Below are 26,336 nucleotides of genomic sequence, written 5' to 3' on the forward strand. Positions count from 1 at the left end.
AATTGCATTCCTCATCATGGTATAGAGTTACCTCATAGCAGGTTTTGGGTTGAAAGTTCAAACCCAACAACTCCTTGATATTAAAAATCTGTCTACGGCCAACCCAAAAGAGGGGTCACAAGTGAGGGGGAGTGTAAAGTAAAAATGATTAAATAACACCAACTCTAACAGGTTAAGCTTTTGGAGTAATTGGTTGCTTCACAATCAGGATGAATGGATAGTTAAAAGGGCAAGACCTGCTATCCCTATTGAACTTGCTGTTTGTATAAGAGAGAAATGATGTTTAATTTAAGGTTATTCTTTTTGGGAGTAGCTTAGGATCAATTTCTCACCAGGTATCTAACAAGGGAAAGACTTCTCAAAATGGGTAAATTTTATAATTCTTGTTAGTCAAGTATATATTCTACTTACAGTTTTGATTTAATAAGTAACAGTTTTGATGCAGGTAAAGCTAAAAGTTAAGATGCAGCACATCCTCATCTTGTGCTAGCTAGTTGATGAGTATGATGATGAGGGTGGAAATGAGGAGGCATCTATTACAACGATGAGAATGATGTTGAAATCAACCAAGAAATCGTAGACTACTGTATATGATGAAATTTGACTATGTACTTGTAATTCTTGATGTTGAAATCAACCAAGAAATCAATAATCCATCAGTTCTAGATAATCTGAAAATCAATGGCCATTACAATAATCTATTTTATCAGTGTTCGTTAAATGATCTTGTGTAAATCTTACCCCAAATTCAACAAAATGATGGGGAAGTGAGCTCAAATATCGTATTAAAATTACTTTTATACATGAATAGTTGTAGCCGGGATTGTAAGTGAAGCAAAACCAGCTAAATACAATAGCATCTCACGCCTCGGACTATAGTACAACCGGGCTTTTCAGCTCCAATATGATCTAATCTCCTCCTCAGACATCTTGAAAGTTGCATGGGCTCTTCCAGTGAATTGTAAATGTAAAAAAGTTGCAGTAAAATCATTTCCTCTTCCTTCCCTGTAACAGCAAGAGCGAAATGATCAACATCTCTTACCTCAATCCAACCTAGGACCACACAATTACCCAATTGCTTTTGTCTTTGCCACCTATCTTTCTTATGAAGAACTCTTCCTTTAGTTTTATTTTCTATATGTTTGTAGAATTTATTATGAGTTTTAAAAACCAATGAAAAAATTCTAAATAAAATATTTTTTTTTAATGGCATATTCTAAATAAAATATATTCATATAAATGAGATGGGTGGCAAATATATTCATATAAAATTTGTTTTACTTCCATTTTATGTTGAAAGAAAGGGAGCCCTTGTGAAAATTTATATTTAAGTTTCAACGTTTTGGATTCAAAAACGGTAAAAAGGGCAAAGTCGAGTATGAATGCAGTACAGCCAATGGGCTTAACCAAACAAACATTGAAAAGGGCTAGTTTAGAATCATGCGATATTGAGCAGAATAAAGCCAATGGGCTTACCGAGCTTAGAAAGTCATCCATGCTCGATTGCTTCCGTTTCTTTAAAGTCAATAGTGGGGACTCCACAGCTGGTGGTTTTGTCATGGCTCGCTTTGTCGGTGCCAGATTCTGAAAATCATAAAAGAAAAAGCGCATGAGGTTAAAGGGTATGACCGTCAATACCCACAGCACCTTAATAATACAAAATGATAACAATAGAGAATGTATGAACAAAAGGAATCTGCTTAGTAGAATACAGTTAGGTGGCCACTACATGACAAACTGTCACCTATGTTCTCAACTCCCATCCATGTAAGCTATATATTGTCGACAATATTGGCATGTAACACGTGTATATACAGCAGAAAAGAATGGGTGGTTTTGGTCACTGGTGTTCCCTAAAGTAATGAGTCCTTCGACCAGAAGGAAGCCTAAAGTCCTACGGCAGCACAGTTATCTCCTTCAAATATGGAACCTTTCAGTAGATTTAGGATTTAGTGACTGTCATTCGAACCCTTGGCCAGAATCATTGGTCTGTGACTGGCTTGTAATTTCTTTCTTTTCAAATATCAATGTTGACTACAGAAAAAATAAAAAATGCATGAAAAATGTGCGTAGAAAAATCCAACCTTGGCAAGCTTCTTATCTTTCCGTGCTTGTTTCTCCCTCTCGTCAAACTCCTGATTTTCTCTCTCCACCAAGCGAATAAGAGTATCACAACGACGTGCAAGTTCCTGAGTAGTGCGGGACTTCACAAACCAATCAAAACGGAACAAGGGTGATGTGCGGAAAGCTGCCTTTAGCTCATCCCAATTGCCATAACCAAGTCTGTGGACCATGCATAACTGTAGAGGACAGTTAAGTAAAACAGTTAGTCAGCTCATGTGAATTAGTAAAAGCAAAACTATTTGAACTAGCAAAAAATGCAGGAAATTTTAGAAATATCAATAAATCTCACCATAAAACGATCACATTCTTCATTGTACAACTTCCCCTTGTTCTGCCCATACTGGATTTTCAGTTCTAACCATGGATTCTTGTAACGATCCAATTTTTTACCAATTGCTTTCATTATCTCATCTTTCCGAGAAATTCTTGCCTCTCCTTTCTCAATGTTCTTGATTATCCTGTCATAATCTGGAAAAATGCCAAACAAAAACATTCTCAGGATGTAATAGCAATATAAAAACCAATAATCCTTAGGACACCAAGATTCTACCACAGGAAAATTTCTCTTCAATTCATATGCACTTGCCAGCATAAAAACTAGAACCTACCATTTAACTCCTTATATCTTTCCCTGAAGACTTTGGCATATCTTTCAACTTCAGCTTCTGTCTTGCCTTCCATTTCAGAAGCAATACCCTTTATGTCATTCCGACCGTACTTCTCACATGCTCGAATGAAAGTATTAAAGTCCCTCCTAGTCCACGTCGAAAAGCCCTGAAATTTGCGAGTCAAACTATAAGAAACACCCAAAAACGGATTTTATTTCAATAATTAAACAAGTCGCTCGCCTCTTCCAATAACTGCTCCTTTTCTTCCCGTTCCTCCGAAGTCAGTGGGTCTCCCAGCTCTGCATAATCAATTTCATTTATTAGTCAATTCCATTTGACTTGGAGAAAATTCTATAGAAAGAGAACTTTCAGTGTGAGTTAATACCTTCCGGTTCATCCCCGTCTCCAATTGTGTCTTTTAACTGATTCTTTTGATGCGTTTGCTGAACAGACATGGAATTGGAAGAGAAATTAAATCATCGAAATTAAAAACTATGGAGTTTATAGGCAACCGGCAGGACAGGGGTAGATATTCTAGGCAGATATGGAGGAAGGTGTGAACAAACAAGTATGGAAAGTAAAAGGAAAGCTTTTAGATGGCACACACCATGAGATAGCGTACTTCCTTTTCATATAGCTCATTTAACCTTTGGTTGTTGAAAAACTGGAAATCATGCCTGAAAATGAAAGAGGATGGAAATCAGGCTTTAAAAATATTAATCACAAACCATGAGCAGACAAATAACCAGTGCCAAAAGAGACTTACAACTGAGGCATGCGAGGAATTCGTGGCTCTCTTGGTTTTGCTGGACCCCCTTGGCGCATTGCTTGCTTGAAGTAATCAGACTCAGAATAACTATATTAAAGAGAGGAAAAGGTCAGGTATTAAAAGAATAAAGAAACATTAACAATCAGTTGCAAAGCTTTTAACCGAAAATCTGGTCTTACTTGCGTTTCCGTTCTCGTTTTGGTGGCTCAATCCAGTTTTCACTAACAATTTTCTTGAAGTCAAACTTGTTGTCATCCTTCACTCAAATATGTCAAAGAATAAGAAGCTTGTAAGCAATTATATCTCAGTTAAACAGTAGAAAGTGTAGATAATGAATTGTCTCATACCTTCTCCTCATCAAAGTCATACAATTCAGCAGCTGCATCACAACCAGATAATGTGTTAAGCAGGGACATGATTAATGAACAAAAAACAGTAGATCATTTTTATTTTTTTTGAATGTTATGTAAATCAGTCATAGTTAAAACCTATTTTACTAGAAGGATAACATAAGGTAACAAAAGTAACCAGGTAAGAACTTCTAAATCTGTAACATATATCCACATACTGTCATCCATTTTAAATTTGATGGCATCTTCAGTAAATTTTTTCATTTTTGCATCAAGCTCAGCCGTTGCCTCCTCTCCTTTAGCTATAATTCTGTCAATATCCTCGTCTGTAATTGTGCTGTCCTTTGAACTGAAAACCATCTCAGCACCAAACCTCACCATTTGCAACAGTTCATCTTTATTAACAGCTGCACAAATGGACATCATGAAAGTATAAATGAGGAGCTAATCTCATTTTTCAAAAATCAACTTGTACCAAACAGGAAAGGAACACTAAGAAAGCTAATAAAAAATATCCGCTTACTTTTCTGCTCTGCTAATCGACCTTGCTGAATGACTAAAGCATCTAGTGCTAGCTTCTTATATGCCCTCTCAATCACTTTTTCCTCTATGGTGTACTGCATTTGTTAAAGTTAAAAACAAAAAATGATTTGACAGATTATATACCGAAATTTACATTGTGATGCTCATGTAGACCATAAAGTGGTCTTTGTACCTCGGTGCAAAAACGGAACACTTGAACTTCCTTTTTCTGGCCAATCCTATGGGCACGGTCCTGTGCTTGCAAATCTACCTGTGGGTTCCTGGGAGAGAAAAAAAAAACTACATGAGGCCTGGAAAAATTAAAAAAACCAATTTGAAGTCACTAAAAACATGTGTTAATTGGCGTACCAATCACTGTCATAAATAATGACAACATCGGCGGTGGCAAGGTTGATACCCAGGCCACCTGCTCTGGTTGAAAGCAAGAATATGAACTTGTCACTTCCCGGCTGATTGAAGGCATCAATGTAAGCATCACGGTCTTCTCCACCGGTATTTCCATCGATCCGACAGTACAGATATCCGCGGTACATTAGATAGTCTTCCAAAATGTCCAGCAGTCTAGTCATCTAAATTCAAAAATCAAAACAAAAAATCAAAACCATAAACAAGAAAAATGAGATTCTTCATTACAGAAAAAGTGAACCATAAAACTAATAAATGCAATATGGGTATTGCAGGGTGAGGAGGTTCACATGGCTTACTAGAATTGAGACAGTTTATCATGAAATCATGGAATTGCAAACTTCGACTGATTTCTAGGTGTGATTAGTCTTAGGATTAGAGTAATTATGTGGACATGTTTTATTTTCTTTATGCCGAGCTTTGTATAGGGTTTTAGTTAATGATTTATTTATCCTAGATCTGGAGAATGTCCACGTCAACCTGATGACCGGGTTTACTTATTATTGCCCATGGCCCACTACCCTAATCCTTCCCACCACTTAAAGATACTCAACATTATAACCTTACCGGTCCTCCACTATGGCCCACCAGTTAAACTTTTAAAACTCACACTTAATTCCTATTGGCAACCCTTGACCCACCACTTCACACCATGGATTTAAATTTCCACACAAGCATCCGTAAAAGGGGGGGCTGGCACTAGGGGTGCATCTTGGGCGGGCTCAAACCGAACCCGATGGGTTCAACCCGGGAAAAAATCGGGTTGGGTTGGGTTCGGGTTCGGGTTGGGTTTTCTCAACCCAAGTTGAGTTCGAGTCGGGTTCGGGTTGAGGGCTTGGGTAACCCGACCCGAGTGAACCCGACATTTTTAATAATTTTTTTAATTTTTTAAGCTAAAAATCTCGGGTTGGGTCGGGTTGAAGTTGGGTCGGGTCGGGTTCGGGTTGGCAAAAAGGGTTCCTCGGGTTGGGTCGGGTTGAAACTTGGGTCGGGTCGGGTTCGGGTTGGCCTCAACCTGACCCAACCCGACCCGAGTTGCACCCCTAGGTGGCACCAATTGAGGAGAAGATGAGAGAGCGCCTCTTAAGATGGTTTGGGCAAATCCAACGTAGGCCTTTGGATGTTCCAGTGAGAAAAGTGACTCATGCCAAGTTGATGGAGTAAAAAGAGTTGGGCAGACCGAAAAACAAAAACTTGGGTAGAAACAGTGAGGAAAGACTTGATGGCTAGAAACATGACAGAGAACATGACCTTGGATAGGAGAGAAGGTAAGAAAATGATCCATGTAGATGAACCAAACTATAGTTAGGATTAGACTTGGTCAAATTAAACGGGGGAGATCGTTTCACCTTCTTCATGAAAATTTTCTAAAGGATTCATTAGCCGACCCCAACTAGTTTGGGACAAAGGCTGAGTTGAGTTGGTCCCTACTGAAACCGGTTTTTTTTTTTTAATGATACCGAAACCGAATTTTTTTTCAAAATTTCGGTCATTTTGGCCGAAATTGTAATTTTTTTGTCAAAATGACCAAATTTCGGCTGAAATCCAAACCAAAAACCAAAATCCAAAATTTTCAGATTTCGGTCCCAACCGAAATTTCGGACATCGGCCGAAATTTAAAACCATGCTTAACACATGCCCTATCTTATATAAAATCTAGATATTCACCCTCTAAACCCTACCTTTTGGACGATTGTTGGAAAAGAAACGCACCCCCGAGGAGCCACCTTCGTTCTCCCTCTTACTTTATGTCCCCCTTTCTCTTCTTCCTCTATCTCATCTTGTTTCCTTCTCTTCTCCCTCCCCTCACAACTGGTGTGCAAGTGTGCAAGCTTGCCCCCTTAACCATTTAGAACTCATCCATATTTCCTATTGGCTACCACCCTTGAGCCGCCACTCCCATGCACCCTCTTATATAAAATCTTAAGACCGAAACTCTAAACCCGCGCTTTTCGGAGTTGGTTGGAAAAGCAGAACACCCCCCCCCCCCCCCAAAATAAAATAAAATAATAATAATAATCATAAGAATAATAATAATAATAATGATAGGGAAATGTTATCAGCACTACTGGATTTTGATGACGGCACTCCTCACTTTATTAAAAGTACGGTATGATGATGATAATAGAGAAATGTTATCAGCACTACTGGATTTTGATGAGGCACTCCTCACTTTATTAAAAGTACGGTATCCATTAGATGGCAGCCTAAATAGGTTGTGCCCCAAAAATCATTTCCATAGGTTGATCCTAACCCTCCGATCTGAATGTTAGAGGGTTGATCCTAACCTCTATAGATCGGAGGGTTAGGATTAACCTATGGGAATGATTCTTGGGGCAAAACCTATTTAGACTGTGGCCCATCTAATGGACGGTTTGGATCATCGTATGATGCGGGCCATACCGTACTTTTAATAAAGTCAGGAGTGCCCTCATCAAAATACAGTAGCGCTGATAACATTTCCCTTATAATAATAGTAATAATAATGGATTTTCTAAGGACCATTGCTGTTGCATGAGAGAGCAGCCACCTCAGACGAAATTAAAGAATAAGATAAAAATATGACCCTATGTGGATGCTCTCTCACGCAACAGCCGTTCTGCGAAATGCCTTCTGTGATGGTCCATAGCAAATCACTAATATTAATACTAATAATAATAAGAGGAAAGTTTTCCTGCACTGCAGGAGTTCCCTGCGCTGTAGTTGTTTATAACGCCTCCCATTCGTCACTTTTTGTGGGCCCGCAAAGGTGGACCCGTTAAACGAACCAATGGGAGGCTTTATAACACAACTACAGAGCAGGGAACACCCTGCGCTGCAGCGCAGAAACACTTTTCTCTAATAATAATAATAATAATAATAATAGTGGTAGTAATAAATAAAAACCAAGGAGCGGCCCCTTCATTCTCCATCTTTCTCTCTCCATTTCTCTTCTTTCCTCTTCTCTTCTCGCTCGATTCCCCCCCTCCTCACAGCTGTTGTGCAGCTGCCCACTTCCCCCTCCTCTTTCTTTTCTTTCTCCTACTTCCTCGCTTCTCTCCTTTACAACTCGTCTAGAATGTCCACCAATCTAAACATCTAACCTAAAAAAATAAAAACATAAACAAGAAAAACATATTCTTAATTATAGAAAAAATTAATCATAAAACTAGTAAATATGATATAGGAACATGATAAGACAATAGTGCATAGTGCACTTCTTAAAAGCAACTAGGTTGAAACAATCTGGGCTCGAGTATTGCATGGTGAGGAAGTTCACAATATTTACTAGAACTGAGACCAATGGCCACAAAATCAAGATATTTTTAGGAACTTCCACTGATTTCCAGCTCTGATAGTCCTAAGATCAGAGTAACTATGTGGAACTGTTTTATTGTCCTCTTTTTCTTTTCTTTTTTTGGATAGCTGGCAATGATATTAAAAAAGAAAGACCGAGATGGTCAAATACAAAGGAACAGAAAGGAAGAGAGCGCATGGAGAAAGAAACAACATAGGAGATAAAAGTAAATCCCAGACAAAAGTACCAAGGGGGAAGGTCTAGTATTTTGACATATTTTATTGTCTTTATGTTGAGCTTTGTCTAGTGTTTTATATTACCCATAGACCACTACCCTAAGCCCAAGCCCAAGCCACTTAAAGAGCCCTTATATCCTATTGGCCCTCTACCGTGGCCCACCACTTAAAGCCCCTAACCCAACCTCATGACCTTATTGGTTCTCTACCATATCTTGCGACTTAAACTTTTAAAAACCAACCTTATTTCATATTAGCTTACCCCCTTGGCCTACCACTTAGCACATGCCCCTTCTTATATAAAATCTAAATCTAACTCCTAGCTTTTGGAAGATCGTTGGGAGGCCCCCCCCAATCTCAAGGAACCACCCCTTCTCTCTCCCTCCTTCTTTCTATCTACCCTTTCTCTTCTTCCGCTCTTTCTTCTTTTTTCCTTCTTTTCCCCTCTTCTCCCTCCCCTTACAGCTGGTGTGCAACTGCCCACTTTCCCTCTCTTCCTTGCTTTCTTTCTCCTACTTCTTTCTCTCCCTCATGACTCATCTAGAACGTCTCATCATCTAAACTAGAAAATAAAAAACCACATATGAAAATATCAAACCATAAACAAGAACAAACTGAATTTTCATTACAGAATCATAAAACTAGTAAATGCAAAATGGGAATAAGACAATAATACATATTGAACATATTAAAAGCAATTAATTCAAAACAATAGGGGCTCTGAAACTGCAGGGGAAAGGAAGTTCACATGGCCTATAGGAATTGAGACCATTGGCCATGAAATCAAGGCATTTTCATAATTATGGATTAGAACAGTTATGTGGACCTGCTTTACGTTCTTTATTTGAAGCTTTGTCTAGTATTTTTAATCCTTGATTTATTAATCCTAGATGTGGGGGATGTCCACATCAACCATATGGCCCACTTTATTTATTACTTATGGCACACTACCCTAAACCAAAGCCCAATTAAAGGGCCCCTATATCTTATTGCACATATACCAAGGACCATCACTTAAAGCCCCTAAGCCAACCCTTATGACCTTATTGGCCCTCCACCCTGGCCCACCACAAACTTAAAATTCATCCTTATCTCCTATTGGCTACCCCTTTTGCCCACCACTTAACCCATGCCTCCTCTTTAATAAAATCTAAATTCACACCCTCTAAAATCTAAACCCTTGCATTTTGAAGATCTTTGGAAAATGATCCCTGGAGCAGCTCCATCTTTCCCCACTTTCTTCTTCTTTCCCATTCTCTTCTCCTTCCCCTTCCGGCAGGTGTGCAGCCGCCCACTTCCCCTCTCCTGCTTTCCCCTACTTTCTCCCAGCTAGCTTTCAAACACCCCCCCCCCCCCCCCCCCCCCCCCTCTTTCTTTCACATCAGGGCTAAGGGAGCATCAACCCTCCCTCCTCTTTCCTTTCTTGCTCTTCTCTCCCTTTGGTCTCTTCCCTCTTTAAAGGTGCATCAACCCTTTCTTTCTCTCATTTCTTGACTACTACCTCCGACTGGATGACCAAGGCCCGACACGCTAATCCCAAGTACTACCATATCCTCCCTATTCTCTTTCTATTTCCCCCGTATATTTCCATCCTCCTTTTATCCTTCTCACCATCCCTCTTCCCTTATACATTCCTTAACCTTTGCCATCTATTTTCCCACACACTTTGCATTAACCATTCCCAAAAACCTTACCCACAATAACATCTATTTTCCCGCTACCTATGACCATTTCCCTTACCTTTTAGGTATTGTTTTGAGCCTTTGTTAGCTTTATTTTTTTAGATACATTCATTAGGAAACATTTGCTTGAGAACTAATTTATCTTCATTAGTTGATTTTCTTTTACGGATCTATTTTCCCGCTACCTATGACCATTTCCCACAATCAAGATGTCACGTTTTATTTTTTTCGGAATACATGTTGCTGCCCATATTGAATTAGAAACCATTTTCATGCTCCAAAAAACCTAAGGGTTGCACCTTTTCTTGTTTCCAAGATAGGCTCCACAAAAGAAGAAGAAAAAAAAGTGTACAACCAACTATTACTTTCAACTAAGCACTACTGATTTCGCTTTGAACAAATTTGATCCTAATAGTATTCACACATGTTTCTTCCTTTTCTACCTTTTTTATCATTATAAACAAGAAACCAAGGGAATCTAAGTTAAAATGTGTTGATCTGTAAAAAATCAAACGTAATGTTAACCTGTGAAAATATTAGAACTCTTGAGTCACGCTGTTTAAGCTTCGGTAGCAACTTATCCAGAAGAACCAGTTTACCTGCAAAAAATAGGACAGATTCATCGTAAAGCATAAATCAGTAAGGATCAATTAATCCTATAAGCAATATAAGAGGTGGTTTCTTGCCATTCAAATATATATATATATATATATATATATATATATATATATATATATATATATATATATATATATATGAGAAAACGGTTTCTACACACAAGTGTAGATAAGTTATCTACACACTAGCTTAAAATACAGTGGGGGCCCACATTGTTTGGGTGATCCAAAGCATTCATTTGATGGGCCCTCACATAGATAGGGTGTCCACAAAAAATCAGCTCCATAGGATCATCCCAACCCTACGATTTGTGGAGGTAAAATGGACGTGTATAAACCTTCGCAAATCTGTCCATTTTTTGCCTTATGGTTCGAAGGGTTAGGATGATCCTATGAAGCTGATTTTTTGGGCACACCCTATCTATGTGAGGGCCCATCAAGTGAATGCTTTGGATCACCAAAACAATGTGGGCCCCCACTGTATTTTAAGCTAGTGTGTAGATAACTTATCTACACTTGTGTGCAGAAACCATTCTCTCTCTCTCTCTCTCTCTCTCTCTCTCTCTCTCTCTCTCTCTCTCTCTCTCTCTCTCTCTCTCTCTCAGCGTGGGTGTGTGGGTTCTACCTGCATTTGTGATAAGATGCTCTCCTGTGGTGTAAGGAGGGCCAGGTTCAGCACCTTGGAAAAGATATGGATGATTACAACATTTTCGCAGCTGCATGGCTATATTTAGAAGACGTTTCCGTTCTCCACCAGCATTAACAACCTCCAGATCTTTCTGAAGCAAAGCCCGATAAAACTGCTTCTGCAACTGGGACATTCCGACCTTAAGTATAGTTTCTTTTTTGGGAGGCAAGCCTTTTTCAACATCGGACTTCAACCTACGGAGGAGAAATGGTCGGAGGACCTTCAAGATACAAACATAAACATTGTTAGACTCATCACTGACATTGGTCAAATTAGTACCCAGATATGATATACGTAAAAAGTTTTCAATTTTCAAGTTTACCTTATGAAGCTGTTGAACAACCTCCTGCTGATCATTTTCACCAGATATTTGAAACCATTCATCAAAGGTTTCAGCAGAACTAAATATCTCTGGGAGTAGAAAATTAAGAAGAGACCACAGTTCATGGAGATTGTTCTGCACATAAAAAGGATTGTAGCAAAATTTTAACCTAGCAGAAAGCTTTAATTAGAGATAGCTTATTATTTAAATATAGATAGAGTCGAACAAGTCCATCAGGTACTGCTTAGACTAAGATGATGCAAGACAAGCTTGAGAGATGAAACACTTTGTCAAAAGTACAGCTGTATACTGAACGGAAGAAGATGTGATACCAAGTTGAGGTATCTATTTTTAACCTCTGAGCTCGATTCCGTGTCCCTTCAGGATTTTAATAGAAAAAACAAACAGCAAGAAAGGTGAATGAAATACTGACTTGGTTTGGTGTGTAACTAGATAGATAATTAACCATGGTTGCCAGAGCGGGAATTGAAAGCGGGAATCAAAAAGGGAATCGAAAGCGGGAATCGAAGGCTCCCAGGGAAGAATCCTACTCAAGGTTGCAAAGCGGGAATCGAAAGCGGGAATCGAAACAGGAATCGAAGCGGGAATCGAAGGCTCCCAGGGAAGAATCCTGCTTCCTTGTAATTAACTACCTTTGGAGAAAATAGAGTACATGGCCGATAATAAAGCAACCAGTGACCATAGTTTCAGATGTAGAATACAACTAACCAAGAGAAAACCCATTCTGAACTGAAGTATTGTGCCAGACAGTATACAATATATACCTGAAGGGGCGTCCCGGTAATAAGAAGGCGGTAATTGGTGCTGTAAAGTCGCATTGTCTTCGAAAGAAGAGAATTCTCATTCTTGATCCGATGGGCCTCATCAATAATAACATAGCGCCAGCTAAAGCGGCGCAAGGAAGTTTTTTCTTTGATTGCCATTTCAAAACTAGTCACACATACATCAAATTTCCCTGCCACCAATAGATTCTCACGTATATGCCTCTGCATAATTAGTGTCAAACATTAGCATTGCAATATAATACAAGCATAACTAAGAACAGAAAAGCAGGTTATTGCAAGTGTGGTCATCAATCTGACCCTTTCATCTGGATTTCCTAGAAACTTTACGGCACGCAGAATTGGGCAAAAGCGGCGAATCTCCTTGATCCAGTTGCCAAGAGTAGATTTTGGTGCCACCACCATGTGGGGGCCAGTAATCCCTCTGAACTCATGCAAGTAACCCAGTAAGGAAATGGTTTGCAATGTTTTCCCCAGACCCTGGACAGAATTACCAAGTCACCATCGATATAGCCTGCTTAAATATCAAAGGATACTTGGCATATATAGCATTTGTGATGAAACCCAGAAAGGACTGAGGAATAGGAAAAATGGTACAAACTGGAAATATGTTTCAATGCATACCATCTCATCAGCAAGAATCCCATTAATGCCATTTTCATACAAACGTATCAACCAGTTCAACCCTGCTAGTTGGTAATCCCTCATTTTCCCTTGTATGCCTGTAAAGAAAGCACAATAAATATAAGTCTCCATCTAAAGACCAAAATGTTCACATGGAATTCAGAAAGAAATATAAAATGTTTCATTAAAAGGAAGTCTTTACGATTTAAGAGTATATGGTACATACTTCTTCATTTATAGATCAATATAGCATTTTTTTATGGGTAAGATGGGGTTTGGCTGGACCCCTACCAAGATCAATACAGCTTGCTTAAATATCAAAACCCATAGCAAATACAGCACTTGTGATAAATCCCTCATCTTCCCTTTCCAACCTCTTTTTTAGTCTTAAAACCATAACTAGTCACTTCCTAGTTGCAACTTTCTTTACGAGTCCTCAAAGAATATAACATCTAAATTCTTTCCTATCAAATCGCCAGGTTTTAAAAAATGATCCAACTTTATTGTCAAATATTGCGAATTTCCTGGTCATAGTTAGTTAGCAAGGCATTGATGAAACCCTCTCAAACTGATTATTGTTTTGATTCCTCATATTAGTAGATCCACCAACAGAGGCTTAGCACCTTTTTGAATTTCGTTAGATGGCACTTAGATATCAAAGAGCACTAATATGAATGTAGACGGGACACGCCAAAACAACCAGGGTGATCCAAACCAGTCCAAAACACTTTAAAATAGCATAAAAGCAGTTACGCAGTTGGCTCTGATTTTGGCGGGTCTTGCCAAGATAATCATGGTCCAGCAGGTGTGGATGGTGTCCTTAGGGACGATTATGGTACCACCATGTGGGACTTCTATACTCCTTGATGCAGATAATAGGCCAATAAGTGGCATATTAGGATTTTTATTTTATTTTTTTATTTTTTTTAATTTTTTGAGGGAGAAGCTCTCAATCAATCTTTATTTAATAAATCATCAAAGTTAATAATTCTTAATACAATGAGGCCTATATATAGGCAATGGGATGGAAATAAAATTCCATGGAAAATAAAAGTCCTAACAACTAAAAACATGAAAATATAAATCCTAGAAACTAAATAACATATAAATAAAATTCCTAATATGCCACTTATTGGCCTATTATCTGCATCACTCCTATTGGCCAAAGTGAATAACATTGTGTAGGTGAAGCCGATTCTACAAGGGATACGTCTATTGATTTTAGAGTCTTCAAGGATATCACAGTCAAAGGAGATTCACTCAACGTAATCAGGCTATCCTTGAAGATTTGTTGATGCCCTCGAAGAAATTCAAGAACACATTGAGGGTCAAAGGTTTTGCTTTGATCATGTATAGAGGTCTGCTAATAGTGAAGCACAGGCTTGCTCGGACTGGAGTTGAAAGGCAGCGATTGGAGCTCTTCGTTTTTCTTGCTACTTAGGATTATAGTTTCCCCTTATTTTCGTACTTGAGAGTGATGTTTTATTTGTTTCTTTGTGGGCTTATGTTATACCTTGACCACCTTGGTCTTTAGTTTTAATAAAAAAATAAATTTTGCCATTAAAAAAAATGGGGAGATAAATTCTCTAGAAAAATGTTCACATTGACACCAAGCATAACCCAACTAGTGTTTTAAGTTTCGAAAGACAACGAAATTAACACAAAATGATAGTTTTAATCATTCAAAATACACAAAATAACAGTTGAACTATGCAGCTTACGCCTTTGATAAGCTGAATAGTAAAACTGTTATTTTGTGTCTATGCCTCACAAACGCCTTTTGGTTGCCTCAAGGTATCAAGGCTACGCCTAATCTCAAGGCGCACTTCAAGGCTCATGAGAACCACGTCTTTTAAAACACTGCCTGCAGCACAAGCTAGGCAAGGACTGCCAAACGGTAATGAAACAAGCAAATATTTTCCAGACATAAATTATATCCCATATCCATTAGAATTAAACACAGCCTAAGTTGTAGGCACTTTCCAACATGGCAGCCACAAGGAATATAATGCAAAATCCCATCATTTTCGAGCAAATGGCATATGACAATGGATTAAACTCACTTGCCAACCTAAGAGGAAGATCAATACAAGAGATCAATACAAGAGAGACAAAACCATTCACAAAGCAAAACCCTTACAAGATGGTTGTGCCACCAATCGTGTACTTCCTAGAGCAGAAAACTCATCTTCTTCCTCCTTGAGGTATTCTTCATCTTCTTCCTCTTCTGTCAGCTTCGACGCATGACGACCCCTACACAGATTGTGGAAAAAATAGAAATTTGTTACATCACTAAACATTAGAAGCAAACAAGTAAAGCTCATATCATTGTCCATTTCAAAAAACTGCTATGATGGCAGCAAAATAACCATGTTAGAACCCACGACATATTGCATTACCGGTCCAATTTCATTTCCAATACAATGATTACAATGTATGCAGCAGACAGCAAAAAAGTAACAACTCCATAAGATTGCACATCCCAAATCAAGGGAGAAAAATCACAAAAGCAGGACATCCAGAATATAATCATACAGTCCAATAAACACATAAACCAAACCCGAATAGCCACATAACCAAACAAACTAGCATCTAAGACACAATTAACCCTCTGTTCTTTTCACAATTAAATTGAACTAATAATATTTAAATGCACATTAGGCTATTTTACAACAAAATCAACAAGAATGTCTTGTCCTGATAAAATGGCAAGCCAACTACAATTGTTAGAATCAACAAAATGCCTTCACAAATGGTTGTGTTATACTTGTCGGTGTATTGTCATTGTAAATTAAGCCACCTGAAATATTGTTTTTTTTATGGTCGCCACCAGAAAATATTGTTGACATTTCTACTGAACTTTCACCATTAGAATTCCATGATTCAAGTCATTCTCATCAAGAACATTTAAGTTCGAATTTTCCCCCAAATCTTGTACTGTATTGTATTTCTTGCAGTTTCCACGTGATATTGATGATATCACAACTTTATATACCAACGATTCGGTTACTCAAATCCCAAGCAAAGAATAACTATTGCGTAGTGGAAGATCAAGATCGTGAAGAGAAAGAATGATCCAGATCAATAAAAATCAAGATCCAAAAAAGACCAAGACCAAGAAAAGAAAAGAATATCAAGATCCCAAAAAATATCAAAATCAAGAAAAGGGAGTTTTTTTTTGGGGAGGGGCAAAAAGAGAATGCTTTATAAACCCAACTGGAAAGAGTGAATGAGAGGGGACAAATAAATGTAGAAAATAAGAAGGGAGAAAGGGGAGAAAGGGAAATGGATTATAAACCCAACCAGGAATGGTGAAAGTTGAAAGGAAAGAAAATGAATGTAGGATGTATGAAGGGATAAAATGAGAAAAAGAGCAATAGAGGAGGCGAGGGTAGAATGGAAAGAAGAGAAGGGGGAAGAAGTGGACCAAGAAAGAGATGTTGGTAAGGGAGAGAGAGAGAGAGAGAGAGAGAGAGAGAGAGAGAGAGTTTTGGGTTTATATATTATGGGAGATGGGATGGGTGGTGGGCACTCAAAAGAGCTCCAATAGGATAAAAAAAGGGTTTTACATGAGTAAGAGGTAGACCCCCAAAGGAACCAATGAGATAGAAGGAAAAATAAGTGAGGTTAGGTGATAGCGAGCCATAGGTTATAAGTAAATAAAGTGGGTCATAGGGTTCATGTCAATCGCCCTGTGTGCAGAGCAAAGCCCCTCCATCAGCCACAATAGATTTTTCTCTTTGGTTTAAGAAAAATTGTTGACCGTGATGGTGATTCCTACTCCTTTACGATTGGAGATCAACGAAGAACATCTGGAAGAAGGCAAGATCATTGGTGAGGTGATGGATCAGATCCTACAAATGAGGTAGGGAAAAGGATGAAGATATATGGGAAAAAGTGTGGAGATGAGAAACAGCTCGGTATGAAAAAAGCACTTAATGGCCGAAAGGCTAGAAATCAAGGTGACTGATGGTGCTCGAAGTGTAAATATAAAAATTTCAGATGTCGAGCCGGATGTGAGAGATGTGATAAGATCTGGTCTGGGAGAGATCAAAATATCCACAGGCGGCATCAAACTGCTACTCCTCAGTTTGAGAGAAGAAATCAGACAATTGATGGCTCATATTCTACTTCAGTTCAGGAACCCGGTAGCGAATTCACCCCAAACTCTCATATCTTGGCTTCATTGGGCTTCCGGATTATCTTTGGGGCTGTATCTGTACGCCATTGACCTCTTCGAGGTGATAGTAATGGTGCCCCTGTCTTCAAATCCGGAGGATCTTGCTCAAACTGGCGCGCGCCAAGATGGGAAGTCCGTTCAAGGATATATTACGATGGTCGGATAAACTGGCAGAGATTAGTCATTCTGAGTGGTGGGAGATAGTCAGATTGCCCACACACGACTGGAATGAAAAAAAACTTTTGTATTATTGGGTCCGTCGCATGGGATTATCAAAAAAGTCAATTTATCTTGTTCATTGGAACTTGGTTATAGGGCATGAAAGCTTCTGATAAAGGTGCATTGTCAAGCGCTCTATTCCCATCCAGATCGAGAACAAATTGTTCTGAGTTGCGACCAGAAAATCAACCAGAATGTATCTAACGGGTTTGTCCAGCTCAGTTGCAGGGCTCCTCCTTTTAATAAAATTTTTTGCCATTCAAGAAAAACAACTAATAAGAGTATCGTGGATTCCCTCTTAAAAATCTGCATACAAGAAAGTAAGGCCCTAGACTCGGGATTTAAGAAGGCAGTGCTCTAAGCCCCTGATCTTAAAAAAGAGAGTGCCCTTAGCCCAAAGACTTTTCATGCGTTGTCCTTTGGTTGTAGTGGCCTTGTGAGAATGCTAGCCTCTAATACTAATGAAGTTATGCCCACCACAAGTTATAAGCTAATTCAAACTAATCCGCTCTAATAATCTAATTTGGTCCAACCAGTCAACTGGACCATGCAATTAACATCCATAAAATCCATGTTGGAGGATAAATAATAAAGGATGAGCGGTACATGTGATAATATTAACTGCTATTAGAACCACGAATAACTAAATTCAAACAAAAGTAACCACTAAACAAATTAAGGATGGCCATATCAAGATAGGCACAAAAGAAAATGTGATCGAAGATTCAAACCTCTTAGTTATAGTACAAAATTGACGCAATCATGTTAAAATAGTAACAAGATGAGCATGATATAAAACAAAAGGTAGAAGAAATCAGAACTCCCTCGCTTTGATATTGGCGGTCCTCACTTTATTTTAAACTTTGCTGATTGAGAAGAATTTTAAGTTAAATACTTAAATACGAGTACCCATAACAAATTAGGGGTGTATGGATACCATATATGGGGCACTTTTTTTAATTCTAAAACCCAAATTGGTGTTTGCTTCATTGTTTCTATAACAAAAATCAGTGTTTGCTTCATTAATACCATGCTATGAAACTGCACCATACGGACCTACTCATGAAAAGTAAGCAAGATTACCTTCCCCTTGGTTTCTTCTCCTTTGAAGCTGGACTACCTTTGGCAAAATGAGCAAAGATCTCTGTCTGCTGCAAGAGATAGTTCAAGCGTCCCTTCCCTTTGTTGTTCTGGTGAAAATAAAACTGTTATTTTCACAAAGAAAATATCAAATTGAATATAGAAGTGAAGTGAAAGTGTTTCATATCCATCAGACACACACCATGTCAGCATTAATGGCAGCATTTTGTGCATCCAAGATTTCCTGAATCTTTTGTTTCTTCAACCTTTGCATCTCTTTCAACCTGGCCCTTTCACGCTTCCCAATTTCTGGATTTGATGATGGACCTTCGTCCTAGGAGAATATTAAGAAGACAATGTAACTGCAGGTAATTTTATATAAGCGGCAACTACTTATCCTGTCTATTGTTATAAAATCACAGATATAAGTGGTGCAAAAAAAACCTAAAGGGAAACAATAAAAGATATAAAGAGGTTAAGCTTCACAGAGAAGATGAATGAAAGCTGCAACGCAAAAAAAAAAAAAAACCTGCATAACTGGGTGTGAAAGAAATGCAACAAAAACAGCTGAATAGCCACAAGAGAGTGGTAAGAAGCATCTTTAATAATATTGTACACTGATACAAAATAATAACCCAATGATAATGAAGGCAATAAAAAATGCTACTCTAAAAAGGCACATGGGTTACCATGCAGATCTAGAATATAGGTTCCCATCTGATCTCAGGTGAGTAGCCACACATAACACAGGTGGATCCAATTATTTCCTAGATTATAACTGTCAATTCAGGCCATTGGAACTCATTACCCTCCCATATATGCAAGGCTGGGTTTCCCCATATCATTCATCTTCCTCTTTTCCCATCTTTTCTGGGATATGGTAAGATCAACCAATCAAACATGACACCTCAATTTCACGATCTTCACAGCCAAACCGCCAAAGAAATAAATGAATTTATCATTACCCTCAAAAGTGCAAAATATAACATAATAGATGAAAATAATAAAGAGATAATACGACTGAAAGAAAAGTACTACTGTGTTTACAGCATCAATAACCCCTTTGCTGCTTCAAATAAAATCAAGAAAAAAAAACAGAGCCAAGAGAAGCCACAAATAATGCATAATTCATTCAATAGCACTATCAGCACAAAAAAGTAAATAAATAAATATAGAAAGAAAAAGGATAAAGTAAAAGAATGATGCCAATTAGCAGCACAACCACCACCAAAACAAAAGCCTCGTTAACACATCACTCAAAACAAAACTCAGAAATCTTCATCAAATACCGCAACAAAAACCCTAACCCTCACGACCAACCAACAAACCCTAGAAACCTTAACCAAACCTAAACAAACCCTAACCGTGCAGAAAACACAAACCAATGCATCAAATGCACCAAAATCAAAATCAAAATTCGCAATACATTACCTCCTCAGAACTCGAAGAAATAGAACTTAGAAATCTCCATGAAATGTGTTATGTGCCTAAAATCCTTAAAACAACCTTGTCCTCAAGTTGAATTTGTTTGACAAAATCTTTATTCCACCGAGATACCAAATCTTAAAGGTCACGATTCATTTGGACCTCGTCTTCAAAATTCATTGTGATGAAAGTTGAAAAGAAATACGATTCTTCCTGAGTCGCATCGTAGTGGTTGAGCAGAATCAATATGATCCTTGGCATGTTGTTCAACTAAAGTATCTTCGTCTCCATCAATTATCGTGTTCTTCTCCACCAAAAGATCGACATTTTCAAAATATAACTTTTCATCTTCACGGTGCATTTCTTGGATCGCAATGCTGATTTTGTCCAGACCTTCCTCAAATCGTTGGTTTTCTTCCATCAATTCCAAAACAAGCGCTTTGATCTGCAAGAAATCATCACGCATGGAATCCAAAATATCCCAAGCGCTTTGATTCGAGGCAACCGAACATCCTAACGGCTCAATTCGAGAGGAGCCGTGACTCTCCTAGAAACAACGTTTCTGTTTCTGCTGTAAATTTCTCTTCTCCTCCATTCCATTAAATGATAGTATTTTAAATACAAACACATGACACTTGAAAACCACCCTAACTGCCTCCACTACATAACCTAACACCGCTACTTAGTAACCGTACACCACTACCACAATAACGCCATGTTACGTAACAATACCTAATAACTACACACAACTAAAACCACTAATATGCACATATCAAAATGCCACAGCAAAAACCCTAACTCTCACGACCAACAAACAAGCCCCATAAACCCTTAAAACACCAGACCTAAACAAACCCTAACCGCGCAGTAAACACAGACCACTACATCAAAATGCCCCAACATTATTTTTGATTTTTTTGTTACCTCTTCAGCACTCGAAATAAACGAAAACCCTAAGAAATCTTCATCAAATGCCTCAACAAAAACCCTTACACTCACGACCAACAAAAAAAAAACCCTAAAACCCCCCAAAATAATAAACGAAACCTAATCAAACCCTAATAGCAGGAGAAAACTCAAACCACTGCATCAAATGCACAAATCAAAATTCACAATTTGCTACCTCCTCACAATCCTCGGTTTTTGTATCGCCCAAACGACAAAACCTAAACAAACCCTAACCGAGCAGAAAACACAAACCACTGCACCAAATGCACAAAATCTCCAATTCGTTACCTCCATCACCCAGAAATATTCAACAAATGCCCTAGAAACCCTAAAAAAAACGAAACCTAAATAAACCCTAAGAGCGCAGAAAACACAAATCACTGCACCAAATGCACAAAATCAAAAACTTGCAATTCGTTACCTCCTCATCGTCCTCGTTATTTGCATCGCCCTTGGCATCATCATCATCCGTAGATGAATTCTCCTCCTCCGCAGCTTCTTCTTCTTCTTCTTCTTCATCTGGATCTGCAGGCCTCGCAACCGCTTCGAGCTCGTCCTCGTCTTCCTCCTCCTGATTAATCTCCTCTTCTTCAGAAGATACAGATCCGTTCGATCGAGCTTCTTCTGAAGAAATTTCTGAATTCACAGCTTTCGCCATGGATTTTTTCTTAGTCTGGAATAAGAAAAGGTGACAGAAAAGATAATAAATGGGAAATGACGTAAAAGATCGAATGTGTGTTAATGTAATGGGCCTGTTTTTTCCTGTTTCGGGTGAAAGGGGGAGTTCCCGCGAAATTATTCGGTTAGGGGCTTAGGGCACCATTCTCCCGCCCTGATCTGTGTAAGGTAGGAACATGGAAGGTCAAGCCTCGTGGCACCCTGGTGGTTGCAGCCCAAGGGTCACGCCTTGTGGGTCATGGGTTCGAACCCAGCTCACACGCCTTGAGGGCAAAATCTCCCAAAAGTTGTGAGAGAGAGAGGTGTGGAGGTATAGGTGCAACTCGGGTCGGGTTGGATCAAGTTGAGGCCAACCCGACCCGACGTGAGGAACCCATTTTTCCAACCCGAACCCGACCCGACCCGATATCCAACCCAACATGGTTCAATCCAACCCTACCCGAGGAACCCATTTTCCCAACCTGAACCCGACCCGACCCGACCCGAGTTTTTAAGCTTAAAAAAATACAAAATAAAAAATTCGGCTTCACTCGGGTCATATTGCCAAACCCTCAACCCAAACCCAATCTGGGTTGGGAAAAGTCAACCCCAACCCGAACTCGAACCCGACCCAATCTTTTTTCAGGTTGAACCCGACCGGAGTTGCACCCCTAATTCGGCTACGCGACCAGCAGGGTCTATTTTCAAAATTTCACCTTCTTTTTCGACTAAATAATGAAATTCCTCTCAGCAATTGATTCGCTTTCAAAGATTCTCATTAATCTGTTTCTGCCCAATTAATCAGAAAAGAATGGAAAGTCTCACGAACACACCTTATGATAGATCAAGGTAGTTTTTGTTGGAGTGATGGAGCGAAGTTTTCCCGAGTTCGATGGCCAATAATGGATCGGATGGCCACAATTTTTCGGATGATGTTCTTGGAGTTTAATCCAGGTTCAAAATGATGTCAAGATGTTGTAGAACATCTACAAGAGATGATATCTATTCGACAAAGCATCTTATTATTAACTATTCAGGGTACAATTTGGGTCGGGCTTGGTTAGCAACTAATTAGAATCAACTCAAACCCAACTTGATTTTTATGGTAAAATCTCAACTAAAATTCTCAAAAATCGACCCAAGTTGCACTATTATTGATGATGATTGTACTGTAGCAAGAAGTTTAATTGAAGAATTGAGGATCAATCTATATATTCAAGGGGTCGAGCAATTTCAAGCAAGAGAGAATGATGACATTATCAGCCACACAAAGTTGTTGCACTCTATGAGGCCCTCCTGATAAGATGCGAGGTTGGATTTGGGTCTCCTTCACTGTGAGTCCATGAGTTGTTTTTCTTATTCGAAATAGTTTATTAACTGGTTAGTCCAAGTTTAAGTAGTTTAGACACGAAATTAGTTGTTATGTTGGTTTATTGAAATTTTTACTTAAGTAAATATTTCATACTATAATTTGTTCTTTTTTACTAGTCTTCAGAATAAGAGGTTAGGAAGTGAGTGGCATGGCCCTCAAGCAAAATGTGGCCAAAAGCAAATTTTCACTCCTAGAACTTAATATATAGCTTATTTTGCCCTTGATGATCTTGGCCTCCCTAAATTCTTAGGTTCTTAACGTAAGACCTTACGTGGGCAATTATTGATCTTAGACATGGTTTCAAATTTCGGTTTCGGCATAAATTTCGGACCTAGCCGAAACCGAAATCTCAGCCAAAATCCTAAAATTTCGGCGGAAATTCAGTAAAGACACGAAATGTCGATTTTTTGGGCTGAAATTTCGGTGATTTCAACTGAAATTTGGGAAAGGAATAAAAAATAATATATTTTTTCAAATTTCGTCGAAATTGAAGAAATTTCTGAAATTTGGTACGTTTCACCAATTTCGGTTTCGGAACGTTTCGGTTTTGGTCTTGTAATTTCGGATTTCGGACGAAATTTAAAACCATGATCTTAGATCAACCGAAAGGGAAATGGATTAGGGATTAGAAAAAGGCGTTGTGAATCTAAGACCTAACATTGCTTGGTTGTCTTACTATTCACGTGGCAGTCCTTGTTAGCTGTAAGTTTTCCAGATGCACCCTTCAACTTTCCTCCTTAAATCAAGATGAAAAAGGAAAGTAAAGAAATGGAAAGCTACATTACTTTGCTTCGACTTCTATATTATGTGCATCCAAACATGCCTTTAATTAATTGCTATATATCTAAAACCTTGTAATTATGCTATGATATTAATATGGAAGAACCAATCATCAGAACCAAACACCTATGTTTGAGTGATCTGTTCGGATCCCTTGTCTGCCAGATCCTATTTAAAGTGTTCTTAGTATCCTACCTACGCTATGTTTGGGTGCAGGTAAGTTACCTTGTAGATTAGTGGTATGAGTAGTCAATAGGGAGGAGACAAACATTTGATCCCCTTAGAATTTACCTCGTAAAGGGTGAAGAGCCACGGCCACCATTTCCGTCCACCTTCGCCGGAGCCCTGACCTCCGGAGTCTCTCACCAACATCACCATCTCCCCCAAGATCTTCATCTCTTTGTCCCCATCCCCATCTTCAATACCCCTTTTCATCTCTCCCATCAACACCAACAAAACCCCCTTTCATTGCCCTGTTCACTTCCAACCTCCATTGATTCCGGCGACCTTGCCGGAATCCGGTCGTCCCCCCTACAGAACTCCGATTATTACCAATATCTAAACCCCATTCTCACTAGGTCTAACCTGAAGCCCAATCTCTTCCATCAGCCCTCTCCATTCTCATCTTCTACCTTCATTTCCACCATCAAACCCTAGATCCAAAGCACTTTGGCTCTGAGCTTTCTACAATCGACATAGAGCTGAAAGCTGTTGCAGTGAAGCGTGGTCATCTTCTTCGTTGATTTCATCAGGGCCAAGAGCAGTTCTCCAATCATCTCCTTCTTGGTAATTTTGGCAACTCAGAAAACAAGCTCTGTGAATTATGGTGCCTCCACGGGTGGTTACGGGTGCTAATCTGGTTCCGCTTGGTGGTGGTGGGGTCTCGGGTAGAAGAATCTTGGATGAAAACTCAGTTCTTGGTGATGATTTGGGTTTTGCCTCTGGAGCTAATCTGATTCCTTTAGGTGGTTATTGTGGCAAGCATGTTGGGTTCTCTGAAGAAGTTCCTGATGCTAGGAATTTGGAGACTGATTCTGGGTGGCTTATCTCAAGAGGAAAGAGGGCTAGGAGAATTGATAGGGTGAAGCGGAGGCGTATAGAGAGGGGTTTGGATGACTGGAGATGTTGTCGGTGTGGGTTTAAGAACTTCAAGAAAAGAGTGGTTTGCTGGGGTTGTCACAAACCTTGGTCTAACCTAGACTTCAATTTCCCTTACCAGGCAAGAGATGGTATTGTTGCTCCTAATAGTGTGGTGGAATATCTGGTGGGTGTGTTATCTGGGAAGATTAACCCAGCTGTCTCTGATGGAGCGGTGTTCAATTTGGAGGTGGTTCCTCTGCAATCTATAAGCAACGCTGATCTTGGTATTTGGGGGAAGATTAAACCGGGTTGGTCTGGTAATCTGAAGGCGCTGGAGAGTTGGCTTATTCGTAAAATTAGCTATACTTGTGAGGTGGTGGTATATAGAATTGGCGAGCTTGAGGTGCTGATTACGCCTGCACTAGGTTTTGACCGATCACACCTTATGGCTTCATGGAAAGGTGATATGGATTCTCCATTCTTAGAACTTCTTCTGTGGAATAAGAAATTTCCAAAAGAGGGGAATTGTAACTGGTGGAGTGTTGAAGGAGTTCCGCCTGAGGCGTGGTGCGAAGAAAACTTTAGGAGAATTGGGGAAAAAATTGGGAGAGTTGTAAAGCTTGATTCATCATGCCTAGCTGGTAGCGGGTACTCCAAAGCTAGGTTTCAGATATCTTCTGAAGGGGTACTGGGTAAGGAGTTATCCATCCAGGTTTCAATGGATGGGACTGTTAGTTGGGTGCATGTTCAAAAGGTTGTGGAAGAAGGAGAACTCAGTTCGGATCGTGACTCTGAAGCATCAAATGAATCTGGTAGCGAGCTTGGATCTAGGAGCCTGCCTCCTGCTGAGGATCTTTTGCAAGAGGAACCTGGTCTTTTGATGGTGGAGGAGCATATGGGTGGCTGTGAGGGAGGAGATTTGGAGGAGGCTCTTTCTTCCCACGATGTTCATCGGCCTCCTATACAGGTTTGGCCTGGTAATTTATTCCAAGCAGGGGCGGAGGAGGTAGAGGTTTTTCCTATTCCGGGTATGGTAGCGGCGAGGGAGGTGGCGCATGATAGAGTGCCCTGTTTAAGCGAGTTGCATGTGGCGCATGATAGCCCTAATCCAGTTGGTGAAATCTTTGAATTTCAGAATGAGGTTTCGCCTGTGGAGTACAGGTGGCGCAGCTTGTGTGGTGTAAATAATACAGCATCAGAAGTTGTGAACCCCTCTGCATCTATTAATTGCTACAACGATATTTTGGCAGCGCTTTCCCCAAGAACCTATAGTAGCGAGGAAAACAGCTATTCTGGAGCCTTGACTCCCAAGTCTCCTATGACAGGCAATGGATATAGGGCCTTGGCCCACATTGATAGTGTAGCTGGTCTTGGGCCTCGATCCATATGTGAGGTTTTTGGTGGGTGTTTAAACGTGTGGACCTTAACAAAATCCCCTTCCTTTTCCTCAAATGATAATCTCTTATCTCCAGAATCAGATTATAGTTGTATCCTAAAGGAAGGGGATGGTGGAGATATGTTAAGTCCTTCTTTCTCCTTGATCTCAC

At 39.4% G+C, this 26,336-nt stretch overlaps 1 protein-coding gene across 1 annotated transcript; it reads right to left on the reverse strand.

Moving 5' to 3' along the window:
- Positions 1–627: 627 nt before the first annotated feature.
- Positions 628–21,708, reverse strand: LOC143869958 (putative chromatin-remodeling complex ATPase chain). Its single transcript, XM_077376499.1, has 25 exons — positions 21,322–21,708; positions 18,730–18,861; positions 18,531–18,637; positions 15,189–15,301; positions 13,049–13,146; positions 12,725–12,904; positions 12,407–12,628; positions 11,622–11,756; positions 11,237–11,519; positions 10,520–10,593; positions 4,743–4,963; positions 4,567–4,654; positions 4,375–4,468; positions 4,070–4,258; positions 3,849–3,880; positions 3,681–3,757; positions 3,499–3,588; positions 3,340–3,409; positions 3,118–3,175; positions 2,973–3,031; positions 2,733–2,898; positions 2,414–2,592; positions 2,085–2,300; positions 1,477–1,584; positions 628–1,005 (listed from the first exon to the last, which is right to left on the reverse strand). Exons 1-25 carry the CDS (start codon positions 21,556–21,558, stop codon positions 988–990), a joined length of 3,246 nt encoding a protein of 1,081 aa, XP_077232614.1. The 5' UTR covers positions 21,559–21,708; the 3' UTR covers positions 628–987.
- Positions 21,709–26,336: the final 4,628 nt, after the last annotated feature.

The sequence above is a fragment of the Tasmannia lanceolata genome, unplaced genomic scaffold, assembly GCF_043159265.1.
Source record: "Tasmannia lanceolata isolate RefF3 unplaced genomic scaffold, GAP_Taslan_0.1 ptg000002l, whole genome shotgun sequence".
Classification (NCBI taxonomy): Eukaryota; Viridiplantae; Streptophyta; class Magnoliopsida; order Canellales; family Winteraceae; genus Tasmannia; species Tasmannia lanceolata.